The sequence below is a fragment of the Tetrao urogallus genome (genome assembly GCF_951394365.1).
Source record: "Tetrao urogallus genome assembly, chromosome: 14".
In the NCBI taxonomy this organism is placed as follows: Eukaryota; Metazoa; Chordata; class Aves; order Galliformes; family Phasianidae; genus Tetrao; species Tetrao urogallus.
In genome coordinates, this window is record NC_136827.1 from 7,514,280 (window position 1) to 7,533,373 (window position 19,094).

The following is a 19,094-nucleotide window of genomic DNA, read 5'->3' on the forward strand; positions in this document are numbered from 1 at the left end:
TATAATCTGCTCTGCCAAACTCTCTTGTTTATTTCATAGTTATCACATCTTTATATTCATTGACTATACGCTTTGTTACTGAGCTTAAAGCTATTGATGGCAGTGAAATTCTATCACTACTGCATTGTTTTAATACTTTCTCTTTTTATCTAACTGGCAAAGTAAAAAAAAACAACTCTATAAGAGCAGTACTATTTTCAAAGCATGCAGAAACAACCAAGGGCTCAGCATTTTTGTCTTTAAGCTGGCTTTTGGTCCTCCAGCGGTCAGTGCTCTTTTCTGCTCTGTTCTCAGCGCTGTTTATGAGGGATTTGGAGGAATTTATGAGTGTTGTTTTTATAAATCAGATCTTCTGGTAGCCTGTGTATTTTTCAGGACGTTTTACTGATGTGCTGAAACGTGGACTGTGAGCTCTCATCATTGCTGCTATTTTCAAACTTTTGAAATAGAACATGGTAAAGTCTAGAGGAATTCACAACTGTTGATAATAAGGGAATCATGGCAAGTAAGCAACTGCAGAGTGTCAAGAACATCCTAGGAGTTATAACTCTAAACTTAACCGCCGTGTTTTATTTTAAAATTGATGCTGTGAGGAGGGAACTTGGTTGGATTCCAGCTCCATAGTAATAGGTGCAAGTGCTTAAATTGTTGCGAAATTACTTTAATCTTTGACATTGTTTTCCATTTCTAAAGTGCTAATGTACAGTGAAGTACAGCAACAATCAGAATTTTGCAGGCAAAATCAGCAGCAGCTAGTGCTCTGGAGAGGTACAAACAACGCTGTACAACTGCATTGCTCACTTCCACTCTCAGGTATCCAAACATGCGGCTAGCACACGTGTGCACACAAACTTTCATACACATTTCCCTTGCCCTCCCCCATATTTATACATTCTTTCTATATACGTGTGTGTTTGGCTGTTCTACAGCACTACCATGATAGCTGAATAATTGGCTGTGTACTTCCCTGGGTTTATCCAGCTACTTCTCTGCATTCTGTATTTGTTTCAGTAGCATCTTTAGCAACTTATTAGGAACATGGCTAGCCTCTAGATTTTGCCATTCTTGTGATGGTGATCTGCCTGTTCCTCACTGGCTTCCTTCTAGTGCCATACTGAGAACTGTGCAGTGGTCCATGTCTTCCCCTGGGATAAATATCAGAGGTTGGTGTATGAAGAGAGCAGAATCTGTGCAGACTGATTAGAATCCATTCATTCCAGCACGATGCTTGTACTACAGTCAGTTCTACCATTCATTGTGTCACAGATGTCCTCGTGGTCCCCGTTGCTGGAGGCTTGGCTGCTAGCAGCAATGTGTCCATTGCGCTCTGTTAGGAGATTGAAGGTGAAGAATTGGCATGGGTCCTTTTGACTGCTGCCTTCTTGTAAGGGGCTCAGGAAAGAGCTGGGGTTTTTCCATTCCTGGAATGTACACATTTCCATATGCGGGTGAGTGATTTTGCTCAGGTAGCCAGGGCTGGGAGATGCTGAAGATAATGTCCTCTGACTGCCACTTAAGAAACTCCCACTGTCTTCCAGAGAGTCCTTCCGAGGGTGTTCAAAGGAGCACCGATTCCAGTTCCTGTAGCTGTAGGCCCACCACCCCAACTGCTTTCGACGGTGGCACTGGCATTTTAGAATCTGTATGAAAGCTCTCTTGAACTCTTTGCTTGAGCAAGGGTAGATGATTGGATTCAAGCAGCTGTTAAAGTAGCCAAGCCAAAAAATCACCTTGAAGACTATTTCAGGGGGTTTCAGAGCTGAGAACAGGGATCCTGTTCAGAAGAAACAAGCAGACATTATTTGAGATAACTGATTTACCTGGTAAAGGTAAATATCCTGTCAGATCAGTGTTAGAATCTGGTTGCTGAAAATCCTTAACACATGCTGCTTTCAGTGTTGGTCTTCTGACAATAAGGTGTTATTTATATTATTTTTAAAGCTAATGAGGAACTGCTTTATCCACCACACAAAAGATATGGAAGCACATATTTAGTGTTGAATTAATATGAAGTTGCTATATGTGTCTGTTGAACAAACTTGCTGTATACCAGTGAAAGATCAAACACCCATTATCAAAACTACTACACACATGGAATAAGGTCATGCCTTCTTCAAAGAGCTATTAAATGTCACCTGCAGAAAAGGATCTAAATATTTCCAGGCTTTTCAGAAGGAGAGTATTCAGACATGCTTTATCACTTATATTATATTCTTTTTCAGCCTATGAATATTACCCAGGTTAGCTAGATTATTGGTAGGCTACAAACCTCTTGAAACCAGAAGTAAATTTGGCAGGTGACGTATCCCAGTCATAACAAATGGTGTAAACCAAAGAAAGATTCTTTTATGAATACTTCCTGTTTTGTTCACAACTAAATAATGTCACTTCAGAGGACGCCCAAATGAAAAACTTGTACTGGGAAATAAATTTTGTGTATTTTGTATCATTAAAAAGATGGAATTATCAATTAAATTTAGTAAACTAATCTCCATAAAAGAATGCTTTTTTTTTTTTTTTTTAAAGCAGACATTCAACAGTTTTCCAGCTGGGAAAACACCTTTGTGTCTGGCTAAAGTAATCAAAGAACAGAGGTTCACAGGGCATCCTGCTTTCAAGAACTAGAATTCGATTTTCAGTTCTTTCTGTGGGAAATGACACTCAAACTGGAGTGTCACATCCCTGAGAAGAGGACCTTTTACACTGAAATGATTTAGATTCCCTGGGCTGTGAAAGCAGCTGAGTCAGTTGTGGCTGTCAGGATGCCTTGGTGGGGAGGGCTGTGATTCTCGGCGTGTTTCCCATCTCATGGCAATGTAGAGGCCATGGCTTGGGCCTCTAAACTATGAAAAGCATTTCTCAGTGGCTTGGTTAAAAAGCTCCTATGTGTCACAGCAGATACTGTTTACATAGAAGACAATTCTGGCATAGCTGACTATGGATTTGGGTCTCCTCAGCTCACAAGGAAGTCAGGAGTTATGTGCACGTTGTTTATCAGGTGGCTGCTGTCCTCCTCTGTCACTGTGTCCATTGGTACCTGATCTGGCTCAGAAGAGAAAATCAGGTACTAAAATGGCATCAGCTCTCTTTATCCCCCTCATCTGGCTAATAGAAACCAGGAGAGATCCTACGAATTCAGAATAATAGTTCTTCATTTTCCCCTTTGCTGTGTACTTGTATGCTGCTGTTTAAAATTAGCTCTGTTTTCTGGAGCTTCCTTAAAAAATGAATTACTTTTTTTTTAAAGCCCAGTAAATCTCATGAAGTGTCTGAAGAGCTTCCATTTTTCTTCAATGTGTAAATCTTGATTGGACAGTGGTGAGTTTTTCCAGACCAGTTTTCTTGTTGTTATCTTATACTGTAATAACTAAAAATCTGTAGGAAATTGCTCCACCAGATTTTAATAATTTTAGACATAGTAAATGCTGTGGTTTGGCTTTCAAAGATATAAAATATTATTAAGAAAGTTTTCTGACAAATTCTGTGAAATTCCCTAAGGACAAATAAAATAAGCTATAGAGATGAAAACTCTGAACCAATGCAGATAAATGAGTTGTGATTGTTTAATCTTACACGTGAACCAAATAAAACCACGTACTGTAAAGACTAAGAGACCAAGCTGGGGGGGGGGAAGGGGGTGGAAGGAGTAAAAAGCTGAGTGCTGAAAAATGGCTGATCTTTAAACTGCTGAGAGGAATATGTGTTCCTTAAAGAAAAAAAAAAAAAGGTAAGGAGCTTACAACTATCTTCTACAATAACCTGTTTTTCAAATGTCATTTGGAAAAAAAAAATGACAGATTATTTTCAGCAGCCGCAGCAAGCATTTCCAAAGGTCTTTTGTATTAAAGGGCAGCAACACAAAAGAGTGGAGAATTCCTCCATAATAACCCTGACTGACAGAGGCACCTTGTATTCAAGATTCTAGAAAAATTGCTGAGCCCCGATTGATCATTTAGAAGTGATCATGACCCAAGCTGAGTCATTAGCAGATAAAATTTGGGGATACATCAATTTGGAAAGCTGTGTGGTGGTGTTATTTTTAAATAAGTGCCAGCATTTAGTTACAATAGTAGGAAAGTTCTGGAGTTAAGAAACTTGGGAACAAATTTCATGAAGCTAACGATCATGAAACACTACTTAATTCTTCACTTTTTCCTAGTTCTGCGAACAGCACAGTGGAAATTTGTTCATTTAAGTCACAAAGAAACCATTAAATTAAGTTTTGATAAGCAGGTGAGGAAGAAGTGTGCTCTTCTGAACAAGAGGTATTTGATTAAAAAAACAACATTGGCTTATAGATTGTTTTGTTAATTTATCTTATTTCAATCTGGCGTGTTAAAACTGGTTAGAATTCTTAACTCTTCTACACTTCCTCGTGTATGTGTACAAATACAGGTACATGCACTGCTCTGAAGGCAGATGAATTTCATCTATGAATTTTGCCTGTGGTGCAATGCACTACTATGTCCTAGTGTTTGGTGGGGATTTTTATCACCAAAATCAGGTAGACGGTGATTTCAGGAAGGCCCAGCAGTAAGAGGTTACTGCAGACCATGTGGGTGTAAGTTCCTGGATGGGAGCATGTTCTACTTGCTGTCGGATGGCGCTTCTCATCTGTCAGTCATCCTGATTACAGCATCCTCTTGATTTTACCAATGAACAATCTCAGCTGGAGGAAAGTAAAAGCAGTCAGCTGGTGGATGTGGGCTCAGTAGTTTTCTCTATGGAAAAATTGTTCTACCAGGAGTGGAACTGGAACATGCCAATGAGACCTGCCATGACTCAACCTGTAGAACACACAGTGAATTCAAAAAGTGTTTTTGGTGGGTTCTACTGCCTTTCTACCTTCCCAAGGAAAAATCAGAATTCAAGAATATTTTCTGAGATTAACAGAAATTAATTGATCCATATGATAAAATGCATTACTGGCACTGTGTGGGTTATATTCAATGGCTACATGAACTCAGCAGAACCCCACCCATGAAGTGATCCATTTGTAATGAAGAGGGCCACCAGTGGAACATATAGAGTCATTTGAAGACAATAGTTTTGCAGTACATCATGGAGAATAAAAAGAGCTGAAAGGACGCCCAGCAGTTAGTCTTCAATTTTAAAATAATCTGAAAGAGGAAGTAAATGAAATTGGAAGTTTTCCGTGTCCACCGTGGCTAATATAGGTAGCACAGTGATTTGAACTGCAGCAAGATAAACTGGGAGGTGCTTTCAGACTATTGATGCAGGAAGATGCTGGAACATCCCACTTAAGAAATGTATAGAATTTCAATGCTGAAGACTCTTAAAAATGGAGTAGACATACATCTACTGACCTAGGTATAGCTGATCCAGCCTTTGGGTTGGAGGATGCCCTGTGTGACTTTTTCGGATACCTTCTAGTCCTACTTTCTCTGATTGACTCTGCAGACTATAACTTTGCTCATCAGGAAAACCTCATGGCTTAAATTTTTGGCAAGCCAGCAAAATTTTGCATTTGCTGTACTGGAATCTCACTGACACTGTAATCTTCTATATTCTCAGTAAATATATCCACTATTTAGGTTGAGGATTAACTGTCAGAAAAATGGAATGTCTGGCTGATACTTCTTTGGGCACTTATTCTCTTCAGGTTTTTAGAAAGTTTCTGAGTTCCTGTATTCAGTTCCTTCTTGCTGGGTTTCCTTTCCTACATAGAGAGAGGATGCACTAAGTCATCCAGAAGGTGGTATAGCTGGAAGTGGCTGTATATGCCATGTACTTGTAAGTAGTTCGATTTGGTTACTATTGTACAAAGCTCCTCTGCCTTTTAATATAATATAATGTAATATAAAGACATGAAAAATATTTTGATTAACTTGTTTATTTTTAAGATTACTCTTCCTTACATTGTTCTTGTAATTAACAACATCTTTTATTTAACTGCACACATGCTTTTACCTTGTAATTAACCTGTCAGAAGCAAACAACTGTGGACTATTTTGGTACCTTGATAAAATGGGAAAGCTAAATAGACCCATTCTATAAACATCAAATTCATATTTCCTTCTCTAACCTCCAACTATTTTCCCATCACAGTCTGATAAACAGATTAAGTATTTCCCTGTACTGTTTTAGATTGCTTTTCAAAATGGTTGGAAAATATTGCGCATGATTATCTCCTCAGTGGTGTATTTGTGATGGCAGTAGCCAGAGTGACTCTTCTCTGTTACCTCCTTCCTGATGTTTCATGTTTAACAGCTTCACTCAAAAGGAATGTAAGTTTTCTATCCTCCTGTGCTAAACACTGTGATTTATTAAACATAGCACCACAATCTTACCTCTGATTGCACCTCTTACACTAATAAAGTTTTTGCAAAGCTTTTGCCAGACAGAAATACAGAACAGAAAATATTTTAACTCAATCAATCTGACCAGATTTTATTGTATTTTGGTCATTAATTTAACCAGCTGTGCTCAGCAGACTTGACAGAGCTATTCTGTTTGGGAATATACTGAGCGAAAGCAAACAGCATGGAAAGAAATTAAGTAGTATTTTGTTTAATAAAAGCTAATTTCATTTAGGGACTGACTGGGTCTTTATAATAAATGCTTTACTGTGCTGAAAGTAAGTAAAGCACCCTCAATGAGATTAGGGAACATCATGAGAAACAATTTGGTGTATTAGTTGTCTTCACACATTCTGCAGAGCATCGCTGTGCTATTGAAATTCAGACCACTGGAGTCAGTGGGAGTACTTGAAAGTCTTTGTAAGGGTTCATGAAGGATTTAGTGTAGCTTGGAACAGTCTCTAAATTAACAGATTGAAGAGCAGGAAAATCTTCTAGACTGGTTTACTCACAATAGCCTTAATAAAGAAATGTCTTTCACTTAAGCAAGATTTGATGTAGCCCTGTACAGAGCTGAAACACATACACACTGCTTTCTCATATTCTTTCCTGCTCTGTTACTTTTCTTCCATCTAAGTATCTGCTCTGTTGCTACCTCTCTCCACTGATCTCTATATGCGTACAGAAAGGAGTGTGGGAAAGTTAGGACCTTCTATTTAAGGATCCTTAATGTAACATTTGGCAAGGTTATGTTGCAAGTGTAGTACACAGGACATGTTTTAGTTTCCACATTCATGTTATGGGAGAAAAATTAAACCAGGCAATGCAACCAACCAACCATTCATCCCCTCAAACTACACCCAGGAGAAAGGAGAAAATCTGCTACTCCAGTTGTCAGGTGATCAAGTACTATAGTAATTATCTAGAGTTTAAGTCTTAAAAAGATTATGTAAGGTAATGTTCATGAGTTAACGAAAACTTTTGAAATTGCCTTTGATCTCTCTATGCCACTGCATCCTGTGTGCCATTTCCAGCCACCTACAGGAAGTAAGCAACTGTGGGTAATGATCAACAGTTGTTTGTGATGCTAGACAGCCATTTGTGAAATATCTGTTGGTTCTGTTGTGCAGTTACATTTGCTCTGTTCATCACTCATGCAAGAAGTATATATACATGTATTTATACTTGGGGCCAAAAGCCAAGAGGTTGCCAGAATTACAGAATTATTGCAGTGGGGAGGGATTTCATGTGGTCTCGTTTCCAATCTTGGTCTCAACACTGCATTAGCTCCCCTGAAGCCATCCCTTCTCCAGGCTGGAAAAACCCCATTCCCTCAGGTTCCCCTCACCTAGCCTACTCAACCCTGTGATATCCTTGGTCACCTCCACTGGACTCCAGTTTATCATTGCCTTCCCTCTAAGACAGCTTCCTATGTGGTTGCACTGTTCCAGGCGTGGTTTAATGAGTGTTTAATAAAAGGACATTATCACTTCCCTCCATCTACTGGCTCTGTTCCTGTGATACACTCAGTATGCTCCCACCTTGCATCTGATAGGGCTGTCTGAATATTTTTACATCCTGCATTAACATCTGAGTGAGTCATCTTTGTGGGGCAGAATATTCTGTGTCTGTTTTCAAGAATGCCATGCACTTATTATTTGTACCTAGCGGGAGCAAGCTATTTAAGTATTTATATTAGACCAAAATTAATGACATTCTCTACCTATCCACCTTCTCTTTAATATCTCTCATGTTTTTCTCTTTCCACAGTGGCATGTTTGCTTTCCTGATATTTCCTTTCTTCTTCATTTTTAAATACTTAATTTTCCTCTCATGTCTCATTTAATTTTAAATTCTAGCTGCTACTCTTTTCTAATTGCTTTTTGTTGTGAAAATTGACTTTCTATTAATTAAGCATTCATTGCTAATTTATCTTTATCAATTAAGTCTACGAATTACTCAGAATTATCAACTATGTTCAGAATAAAGTATTTGATACTTAGATTAGATGATGGTTGAACATTTGGTGAAGAGCACTGAAAGGTTTTTAGAGTTAAGGAAAGTCTCTCTGAATAAGTTTTGGGTTATTAGGTGCTGTGTTTTCTATCAGTTAACAGAAACTCGTATTTCAAGAACTTCTCAATCTGGTTCCACTTAGGGTGGGGGCCAACCTGGGGTGAGTGCATGATCTTGTTTACTGGAATAAATGCTGCATTTGTTTTTATTGAAACAGAATGATCTGGAGTTGTTTAGGTCCTGTGTGTCTATTAGTATTCTGTAACAGCAGATGAACTACAGTAAAATACGTTGTGGAGCAATAGTGCAGCAGGAAGAGAGCATCACTGAACAAACTTTTATCATTATTTTAATCTTAAAGAAAAGCCATAAAGTTTGGAACTTTGAAAGTTTTGTTACAGAATTGGTTGAGGGGACCTTGGAAGACAAATGCATCCTTCCTTATTGAGAGGAGAGAACAGCGTGCAGTCGTGTGGCTGGATTTAAATCTGAGTTTTTCAGTGTTTTCTGGAATGCAGAAAATTCCAGCGTCTTAAAAAGCACAGTAGTGGTGTAAAACATTGCAAAATGCAAATGATAACATGAATTCTGAAACTTGAGAAGCGGGAATTGGCTTAGGATATCATACCCTGTCCTCGAGAAGATGACTTTTGCAAAAATGATTATCGCTTCACTGTAAATTTGTTTTATGTTGAAAATCAGCCTTCCTATGAAAACCACCTTTTCCTGGCTGCGAACCACCACTGCTGCCCTGCAGTTCCTGCTGTGATTCCTGCTGTGCCAGACCTGCTACTAGCTGTTAGAGGTTGAATTACTGCCACTTCTTAATGAACAGGGAAAGCTGAAGTGCTGCATGTGGATAGCTAGTAAAATTCTCCTCATAAAAACAATAAGCTGTGTTTGACCACAGTTGTTATGAGCTTACAGAATGTGGGAAGGATTTTAGTCTTGTATTTAAGCTTTTTGTGGTCCTTTTTACCACTTGCTTAGCCAAGTCAACATGCCAAGGTTTTAAAGCTAATTGGGTTTCTCAAGCTCCTGATTTCTTTCCTTCCAGCGTTCAGTTTGTTTACATTCCCTTGGATTTATTTAATATAGAAAAAAGAACCCCTGTTTACAAACAGCAGAGTACAAAACAGAGAGATATAAAATTAAGAGCTGATCAAGCTGGGAGAGCCTGCAGGCCTTCTAGGAGAAAGGATTAGGATAACAGCAGGGGGAATAAAAGATCCTGAGAAACAGGAATAGCATCCAAAAACAATAGAATAAAATTTATTAGAGAAAATGAAAGAGAAGAGATTTAAATTACTACCATAAGCCAGTGATGATGATGAGCATTTGTGCTCATTGAGGACATTGGTGTCTCTTTGAATTGCCTCAGGATGCGTATTAACCAAGTTCCTGAAGTCTTGCCCATCCGAGGCCTGATCCTAAGCAAACAAATTCTTAAGCAGGTAAATTATAGCGAACATACATGACTGCCAAATCTAATTTTAAAAAGTACCTTCCTCTAAGGAAATATGAACAAGAGAAAAGCCTCAGGAAAATATTTTCCTTGCTATCCTATAGACTGGGAAAGGCTACAGTTTCTATTTTCTTTTCCTGATTAAAATCCACAATTTCTCACCATCCGCACTGCCCATCTCTGATAAAGGATGGCTCACGTTTCAGGTGAACAAACCATTCCTACAAGGCTTGCATTCACAGTAGCTCAAATCTGACATACTATTAAAGGCTCCAAAAATAGAGTTTTATCTAGAGTGACCAAAATAAAATCAGACCTTTACTTTCCTTGAAGCTTTGTTGATGGAAATTGTAGTACATTAGGTAATGTAATCTTACAGCAGGTAAGAATCAGATCTTCTTACTAAAACTCAGAGTTGTTGCATCTTCTTGTTTTGCAAGCAACTGCAAAGGGAAGTAACTGTATTTGCATTTTTAAAAGAGCAGTGCTAATGTATTTAACCACACATTACTAACACCGGCACTCCTGGCATGCCAACATTGTCACCAGGCATGCAGATTTTATAAAATCATGCCTACAGATCCTGCTCTGGTCTGAAGTCCCCAGCTGCCCTTTGTACAGCCTCTTACAAAAGATGCTGTTGTTGCTCAAATCATGGAGAGCTGAAAAGTATTTTTAAAAACATAGGGTACAACAGACTATTGGCAAGTTGATATTTGTTGAAGGTATAGAAGAGTTAAGTAGGAACTTTCTCCAATCTAGAAAGAAAAAGATAAAGGAAATCTGTAGTTTAAAAAAGAATAAATAAATAAATGAACTGGCAGAGTGAAGGTTCTTCGAGCCTTATCTACAGCTGTCCTGTTGGCAAAAATTCTGAATGTCTTAAATAACAGAATATAGGTATTTAAGATATAGAAAATATACAAGATTTGGGGAAAAAAAGCCATCGAGCACACACAGAATTTTGACAGAAATTCTGTTTGTGCTTGTTTATAGATCTATTCCTTCTCAATTCACACTACTTGTGATGGCTTACACTGCGGAGAAAATTAACTTTTAAAAATTTAATTAAATTTAACTTCTTTTTACACTGTGTTGCTCATGCATAAACATTGTAAAACCAAGGCCTGATTTAGGAAGAAACTCTTTCAGTACTCTAAAATTGATGGTAAGGACAGAAATAATATATTCTTGTTATTAAAAATTTGTCCAAAACAGATACAGACTTTTGCAGCTGCTAACTAGAAAGAATATGAGCCAAGCTTATGTTTGTTTTGCAATGATTTAGCTGATCAGAGAAGTCTAGAAAAATCACCCTGCGTCTGCTGACATTTCATATGTTATACTTAACTATGTTCAATTACTGGGCATACTTTAGTGTCTTTTTCTCCCCTTCTCACTTTTCACCTATAACTAAGGCAATCTGTCTTGGGCATCACTAGATAACAAGAGGATTCTAGCAGGGTATTGAATACAGCTACGAAGTTACCGTATGAACTTCGGTTGTATTTTCTCCTTTGTTATTTAGACACTGATCGTTACTGCTTTTTCAGTTTCTAGATGTCACTTGAAAGTCCATGAAAATAGCTCTAAATCTTGCTATGGGCTGTGGAGCAGAACTTCAGTGAGGATATGAAAGAAACATAAACATACATTTTTATTCCTGACTACATTTCACAGATAGGAGCACTAAAGGACATACAGCTGGTGTCCTTAGAACTGTACGCAGAAGCATAGCTTTATTCAGTGCTTTCATAATGACTGCCAACCTGAACAGTGGCACGTGTTTGGGGATTCCTAAGGCATGTGCTCCTTGTGTCTCCTGCTTTGTTGCATGCTGAAAGCTACGTTCCCTCTGGAACTACCAATTCTCTCCTGTTTTGGTTTCAATAATTTTGAGATTTCCTACTGCTGCCCACTGACTCAGTCCTGACTTTTTTTTTTCTCCTTGGAACTTTCTGATTCAGTGAAGGACTTCCATTGAAAGTAGTTTGTGCACCTGGAAACCAGAGTATCTTTTTTCTGCTGCTTCCATAGTGAGTCATTGTTGTTGTAACTGCAGCATTTTTTTTCAAGGGGCAGACGTGGTTTTATGGCAATAGTATCAGGATGTGGTCCGTGCTCCTACATCACGGGTGATGATGTAGCTTGTATTTGGGAAGCCTTTCTTTTACACTTGAGGTGGGAGGATGCTGCCGTCCCTGAAGCTCAATGGGCTCCGTGTGTTTTGGAGTTTTTTCTGCATATGCCTTGCATGTTTACTTTCCTAAGGCTGTACTCTAAAATTTCTTTGTTCCTCTGACCTGCAAATCAAATCTGCAAAAGAAGTGCCCAATCCTTCAGAATTCGTAATTTTGGCTGCATTGATAAAACAGAATTTTTTTCTAAAATGTAGAGTACTTGGCAGTTCTAGATTAATTGTTGAAATTGATGATCTTAGAGCTCATTTCCAACCTAAAGGATTCTATGATTAAATAATTGCTAATTGGGATTCTTTGGATGCAATTTACTTTTGCACAGAAGATTCACATCAGGACTTAAGGGAGGATATTCTAGTAGTAAAAAGAATCTAAATTAGTTCTCCATGTGTGGCAAAACATGCTGTAGCTGTACTGGCCAAGAAATGCTCATATCATATATTTAGTCTTACAGGACTTGCCTAAAAAGTAGGAGGAGCAGTTTTCTGCTGTCACCATTATAACTGAATATGTTCCAAAGTTAGAGCTGCAAAGTGGGCAGAGGGACAGATTGCAACATGTACCATTAATTTCTCCTTGTTCTTTATGGCCATAACTCTACAGAGTAAGACTATTTAGAAAGCAGAAGGCAAGGCAAGACCAAAATGAGATGGAAGACAAACCAGGCTTGAAGCCTTGCAGAAAGCAGAACCCAGTAGTAGTGGCAGTGGTGGACTTAATGACTTGGAGTGTTTCCCATGGGAAACTCAGAGACCTAATTTGGTATTCTAGTGCAGAGATACAGAGGTTGGCCTGACGTAACATAAATTTATGAACTTTACATGAACAACATTTTATTTTAGGAATCATTTTGTATTGGCTGGCCAATTAGCAGAAGACTTTTATGTTCTTTTTTACTATAGGGAGGTTTAAAGAACTTAATATACAAAAGTAGTCAAAACAGCTGTGTCTTTGTTCTGAGGCTCTTGGGATCTTATACCACTGCCAGTTAAGTTACAAGAAGTTTGCTTCTGAATTTAGTGGCTAGTATCACAGGTTTTGTAGGAGCAGAGGGATGGGCTCTGAACTGGGGAGTGAAAAATGCTTTGCTGATCACTACTGGAGTCAAGCAATAGGCTGGGGAAGTTGGCATGCTTTGGAACAGTAGTGGAGATGGTAGGTTTGTGTGCAAACGTGTGTTGTGTGAGCTCTACAGCTGGGAGAAGACTGGCAAGCCCAGTCTGATGCCTCATTTAACAGAGATGAGACTAAAGTTTTATCTGGTTGCCAAGGGAAAACATGATCTGTCATTTTGGATGCATTTTTAAAATGAAATTATTGGCATAAAATTGGATCTTCCTTTAAAGGAGGAAGTTTTAATGCATATAGCTGCAGGGCTCTGGTTTAGATTAATCACTTTTAGTTAACATCGTTCAACAATGCATTTTTAGTGTAGCTCTGATCAAGAATGGATTTATCTGAGGGGGAAGAAAATAAAGATTTATTCTAAAAACACAAGATATTTACTCTTCATAGCTGAGTCGCTGAATTTATAGTATGAGAAGTTGTCTCAAAGACACGTCTTCATTTTATTTTTTATGCGTTACCAGAAATAATTCTGAGCGGCAAGGTGAAAGTTTACAAAGCTGTGAAGCATATATAAATAAAGATCATGGGGAAATTCTGTTGCTCTGTTGCTATCTGGAAGAAATATCTGGAATAAAAACCAATTTTATCACATTATTCTCTATGAGAAGTTTTGCTGCATCATCAAGTGCTTCTTTGTGCTAATAGTTTTACAGTACTCAACACCTCATGGTGTCTGTGCTCTAATTTCTCTCTGGGGCTGTATACAGAGCTCTGTCAGAGAGCTTTCTTTGCAGAGCCTTGTGATTCTTGCTTGAAAATCACCCTTTGTTGTGGAATATTTATTCAAGCAATATCCTTGCTTTCAACACCACATCAGTTCCCAGCATTTATCTGCCATCTGATGCAATAATCCTTTGTCTGGGATATAAAAATGAATAGCTGTATATATTAATGTGCCACAACCAAACAATTATAATTTTGGCTGGGCAACTAGTAGAACATCTGAGAATGCTTTTGACATGAGGAGAACTCCTACATATAAGCAGATTTACTAACTCCTAGTTTTGGAGTGTTGCAGAAACAAGGATTACTGACTTTTCAAATGTGTTGCAGCTGAATCATCAGAAGTTCAGAGCTACTCTGCTAACACCACTGTACAGTCATTGCATTACTGAGTGAAACAAGGCACACATCTTAAAGATGCAGATGTGAATGTATGATTTAGATTGGTGTTTGCAGATATAAGGGCATGAAAAATACAGGCTGAGGAAGAAGCCTTTCACTACAGTGAAGGCAAATATCTAGTCTGGAATCAGAAGTAGAAGAGGTGTTGTAGTTTTGCAGTTCTGCAACGATGGGTGAATAGATTGTGACTGGAGCAGTCCAGGACCTGCTGAGTTTTGTAAATCATTGATACAGCTTGGATTTTACATTTGCCTATCACTAAAATGGATTCTGTATCACTGTGTGCTTTTCATAAGGGTTCTTAACTTTTCCTTTATGTTTGTAACTTCAAGACAAAAATGAAAAGATTTCTGTTATGAAAAATGCAGCACATAGCAAAGCTCCTTAGGAAGTTCTCCTTTGCTGTACCCAGTATTCCCATTGGGAACGACTGAATTATGCAGGTTGGGAAAAGGTCTTTTCCCCACTTGCTTTTGTGAACAATGCTTAGTCATCCCTAGCAGCATTAATATACAGACACAAAGTACATTAATGCACTGCTACAGACGTGAAAAGTACAAGACTCTGGAGTGTCCTGAGTAAATTAAAAAAAAAGGAGTGGGGCAAGGAATGAGAACTGCACTATTCTTTGTCAGTAAAACAAAGGAAGTACCACCACCAAATGTTTAAATACATTTGGATATTTTGTTGGATACTATGCATATCATTTTTTTTTTTTTTTTTTTTTACCCTCCTGCAATAGCAGTTCTTTTCCACTGCACTAGCAGTGCTGACACGCTTATTTTTTTCACTGTTCTAGTATTAACTGTAACAACAGCAGCTCTGCCTGACCCACAGCTCTGTGAGGCACCAGGAGCTCACAGCTCTGAAGTGAGCCTGCTGAGATTCACTGGCACCCAAGCTGTGCTGGGTCAGAGCCCACAGCAGCAGGTCGCCTTTCAGCCTGCCAGGCACTGCTACCAATAGAGCTTGCTGGAGTGGCTGTCTTCTTCACTGATGGCTTGGGCACAAGTGAGATGAGAGATAAATGAGAGATAAAATAATACTGTGACAAGCTGTGAATTCTCCACTCATTTGTTATAATCAGTCACTCATTAAACCTCCCGGTAAAGACCAGGAATTTTGCAGTAATTTCCCAATGGGAAAACTGACTCCCTTCCAGAAAACTTAGTTGTTTGTCATATTAGTTATACCCTGTTACCAAAATGGTTTTAATGGACTAGTTTGCATCTGTTTGCTGAGTAGCACAGTAGCAGTGCTAGTACTGGCTTCTGCTAGCTAAGCATGTGTTCTGTTGCATTCATGCTTACTTTTTATTTCCAAAGTTCCTCCAATAATTCAGAATCAGAGGAGACATGACCTAGTAGATACGTATCTAGTGCTACTGCTGGTAATATATGGGGAAAATAAATTTCTATCCACTTAAGTATGTCCTTCAGGAATGGTTGGAAACTTGTTCTATGTCGTGAACTTTCTTTCTTAAGAGATAGCATAGGACTTAAATTTTAGTAGCCAAGGAGAACTTTGCTCTCTATTTTTCTTCTGTTTGGAATTTGTAATAAGCTCAGCATTAGCTTTATGTAGATCATGAATTATGAAGACTTTTCAGTTTTAGACACACTAAGTTAGAGGCAACGGTGACTCTTCAATAGCTGCAGCAGATGTGCTCTGGTTGACATTCAGTGAAGATGCAATGTCATTTAGACTAGAAATTATAATCTCAAAACACTTCACCACGACCAATGCTGTTAAACACAGTTTAATTTTTTACAGGTCTCTAAAAGTATTCACTCAATTAGAAATGTTTTGGTATGGTCAGTAAGTAAACGTGAACACAGAATGTTGATAAGGGCTTTTCCTCCCTTTTTTTTCTCCACCTCTCTGTATTTAGTCTGACAGTTTGTGTCTCAGAAGTGAATTTTGAACAGATATTTTTCAAAGCATAGTAATTCAATATTAACAGGTTTTGAAATGTTCCTCTTTAGAGCTGATGCTGATATTAAAGACAGTGTAAGCAGATTTCATAAGGATTTGAAATGCAGTGCCCTGTTAAGGCCGAGTTGAATACTTTAATAATATTTTGAAGTTTAAGGTTGCTGTCACAAATGCACATGACGATCTCCTGGAATGCCTGAACGGAGACCTACTGAAACCAAAGGGAACAGTTTGGCAGAGAGAAGTGGGCTTCAAGGATTTATTTTTTGGGATTGGATCAATGAAATTTGAACTGAGAACCAGAACTCTTTCAGCTTCCTAAAGATCAGAAGGGTTTTGCACCTCATCATTTGGTTGGGCCCATTTTCACTTAAGACACTTTGTAATGTTTGAAGACTCTGTTTTATGGTCTGAACCTGCAGCAGTAACTGGAACAGAGAAAGTTTCAATGCTGAAACTAATTTTGATTCTGTCTACAAAGGTTTTGTTAAAGCTTCCTATACAAGCTAATTCAGTCTAAACAAAACCCGTGAGAGAGGATTTTATATGTAAACTGACAGCATTATCCCTTGATTTGACATCACTGAGGAGGGCCCAGATGGGCAGACTTCATGCAGGCTGCACACTTTGCAAGGCTGCCGCATGAGCCTTAGAAAAAGCCAACATTAGAAATAAATTACTTTCACTTCCCACCCTTTTATCTGTTCACTGCAGTTTTCAAAATGGTTATGTACTTCTCATTCATCTGATTATTTTCTGTGGGATTTTTATAGTAAACAGCTATGCTCTTCCTCTCCCTCCCCACATTCCCTTGATTACCAACTTACCTAGAGGCAGAACAATGAAGAAAGGTAGCCAGCACAAGATAAACATGCCAACCACAATTCCCAGCGTCTTGGCTGCCTTCTTTTCTCTAGAGAATTTTAAAAGTTTGAGAGCTAAGAAATTTCTGGGATTGTGACTCTTGGATTTGTTGCTGCTTAAGGTGTCCTCATGAATGTTCCTGTAATGGATCCGTAGCGTCAGCTCCTTGGAGTTGGACATTTCTTTCATAACCCCAGCTTCCAGATTTTTTGTAGTCCTTTTGGCCACTATGTAGACCCGACAGTACATGACGAGGATGACGATTAAAGGAATGTAAAATGACCCCAAGGAAGAAAACAAAGCGTAGAATGGTTCTTCAGTGATACGGCACACTTTCTCGTCCTTGGGTGCTGGTTCTTTCCAGCCCAAAAGAGGTCCAATAGAAATTACCATGGAAAGGACCCAGACACCTAGGAGAGCTAGAATCGCTCTTCTTCTTGTTACCAAAGTTGGATACTGAAGAGAATAACGTACTCCTATATATCTATCTATGGAGATTGCACATAGACTTAAAATAGAAGCTGTACAGCAGAGCACATCAACTGCTGCCCAGATATCACAAAATATCCTCCCCAAAACCCAGTAGCCAAGGATTTCCAGTGTAGCAGAGAATGGAAGGACAGTAAAACTCAGCAACAAATCTGCTATTGCAAGGTTAATTATGAAATAGTTTGTAGGGATTCTTAAATGTCTATTGCAAGCAACAGAGAGAATTACCAAAATATTACCTATAATAGCAAAGAGTATAAAGGCACCTAGGATAAGCCCCACAGTTATCGCCCTACTGATATCCAAGGTAGGCAAATCCAGGTTGCTTGTTGTCTCATTGGAGCTGTTTGCAGAAAGATTGCTGCTATTTAATGCAGACACTTTCAAATATCCAAGTATTGATGAATTGGATTTCTCAGCAAGGTAGGCACTCATCTTAAAAGTAATTCTCCATAGCAGGTTATGATTGGATCCTGTGCACAACACGCAGATGGTTGAGTTCAGCAGAAAGTTCTCTCTCCACCCAAGAAGTTGCTGCAAAGCCCCCGCCAGGTTTGGATTGAGAACTCATCTCTCCAGCAAGCTGTTAGCTTTCAGCACGTAAAACTTGCACAGCGTGAAGTCTTCCAAAGCCTGTCGGAAATAACAGCCTGTTCAAACTCGCTGAATTTCTCACATCAACTCGTTTAAACAGAAATTAGCAGGCAGAGGTCTTGGCCGGATGTCGAAAGTAGCTGTTTTGATCATGACGGTCCCTGAAATAAAAGACACGTTTACTGTCTTCCCTCGTGCATTTGTGGTTCGGTTGGAAGGATGCCCCCGTTAGCTGCTCTGACGTGCGTCTCCGAGGGGTTTGTCAGCAGTTCGGGGCTCTGCGGGAGCCGCTGCCTGCGCTCGCGGGCTGCGCTGCTGACATCACGGGGCGGCCCCGGCGCAGCGCTAGAGGGCAATGCGGTTCAAGATAAAGCTTCCACATCGGCGTCTGAACGCTCATAGAATGGAATGCATCGGTCTTAATTAAAGCATTCGCAACGTAGAAATTTGGATTGAGAACCTTTAAAAAAAGAAAATACAACCAGTTTTGTTATTTGAGGAAAATGCAGTCAGGAGGATATGGTGAACAAATCAATTTCGGTACAGAATGATGTGGCACCCTTTGCCTTTCACTCACCAAAAAAAAAAGGTCTTCGAGTTTATTTTGTGATCAAAGCAAATCTCATAATATTTCAGAGAACTAATCTTCTCCCGCTTTCTAAAGAGAAATAGGTTCCAAAAATAGGTTCTGTTCTATTCCTAGATTCAATATTTAATGATGGCATAGAAATGTACGTGGAATAGTCTGTTTCTCAGGGTAACCTTTACACTAATGTAGACAAAGTAGCACATTATCAAACCTTTAGTAGGATATTTATGTTTATTCTATGTTCCTGTATACCAGGCACAGCAGTGGCTTCATCTCTTTTCTGGCTAGATAAGTTTGGTAAAAACTAATGCATTGAATCCCAGCCTTGAACAGATCTGAACATCCTCAACCGCAGCCAAAGTGAAAGCAGT

At 38.9% G+C, this 19,094-nt stretch overlaps 1 protein-coding gene across 1 annotated transcript; it reads right to left on the reverse strand.

The window, feature by feature from the left end:
* Window positions 1–1,211: 1,211 nt before the first annotated feature.
* On the reverse strand, window positions 1,212–17,975 carry ADRA1B (adrenoceptor alpha 1B; the record flags this gene model as incomplete). The annotated part of the gene is made up of 2 exons (XM_079542350.1): window positions 1,212–1,774; window positions 17,015–17,975. The coding sequence occupies 2 exons, from the start codon at window positions 17,973–17,975 to the stop codon at window positions 1,212–1,214; spliced, it is 1,524 nt and encodes a 507-aa protein (XP_079398476.1).
* Window positions 17,976–19,094: the final 1,119 nt, after the last annotated feature.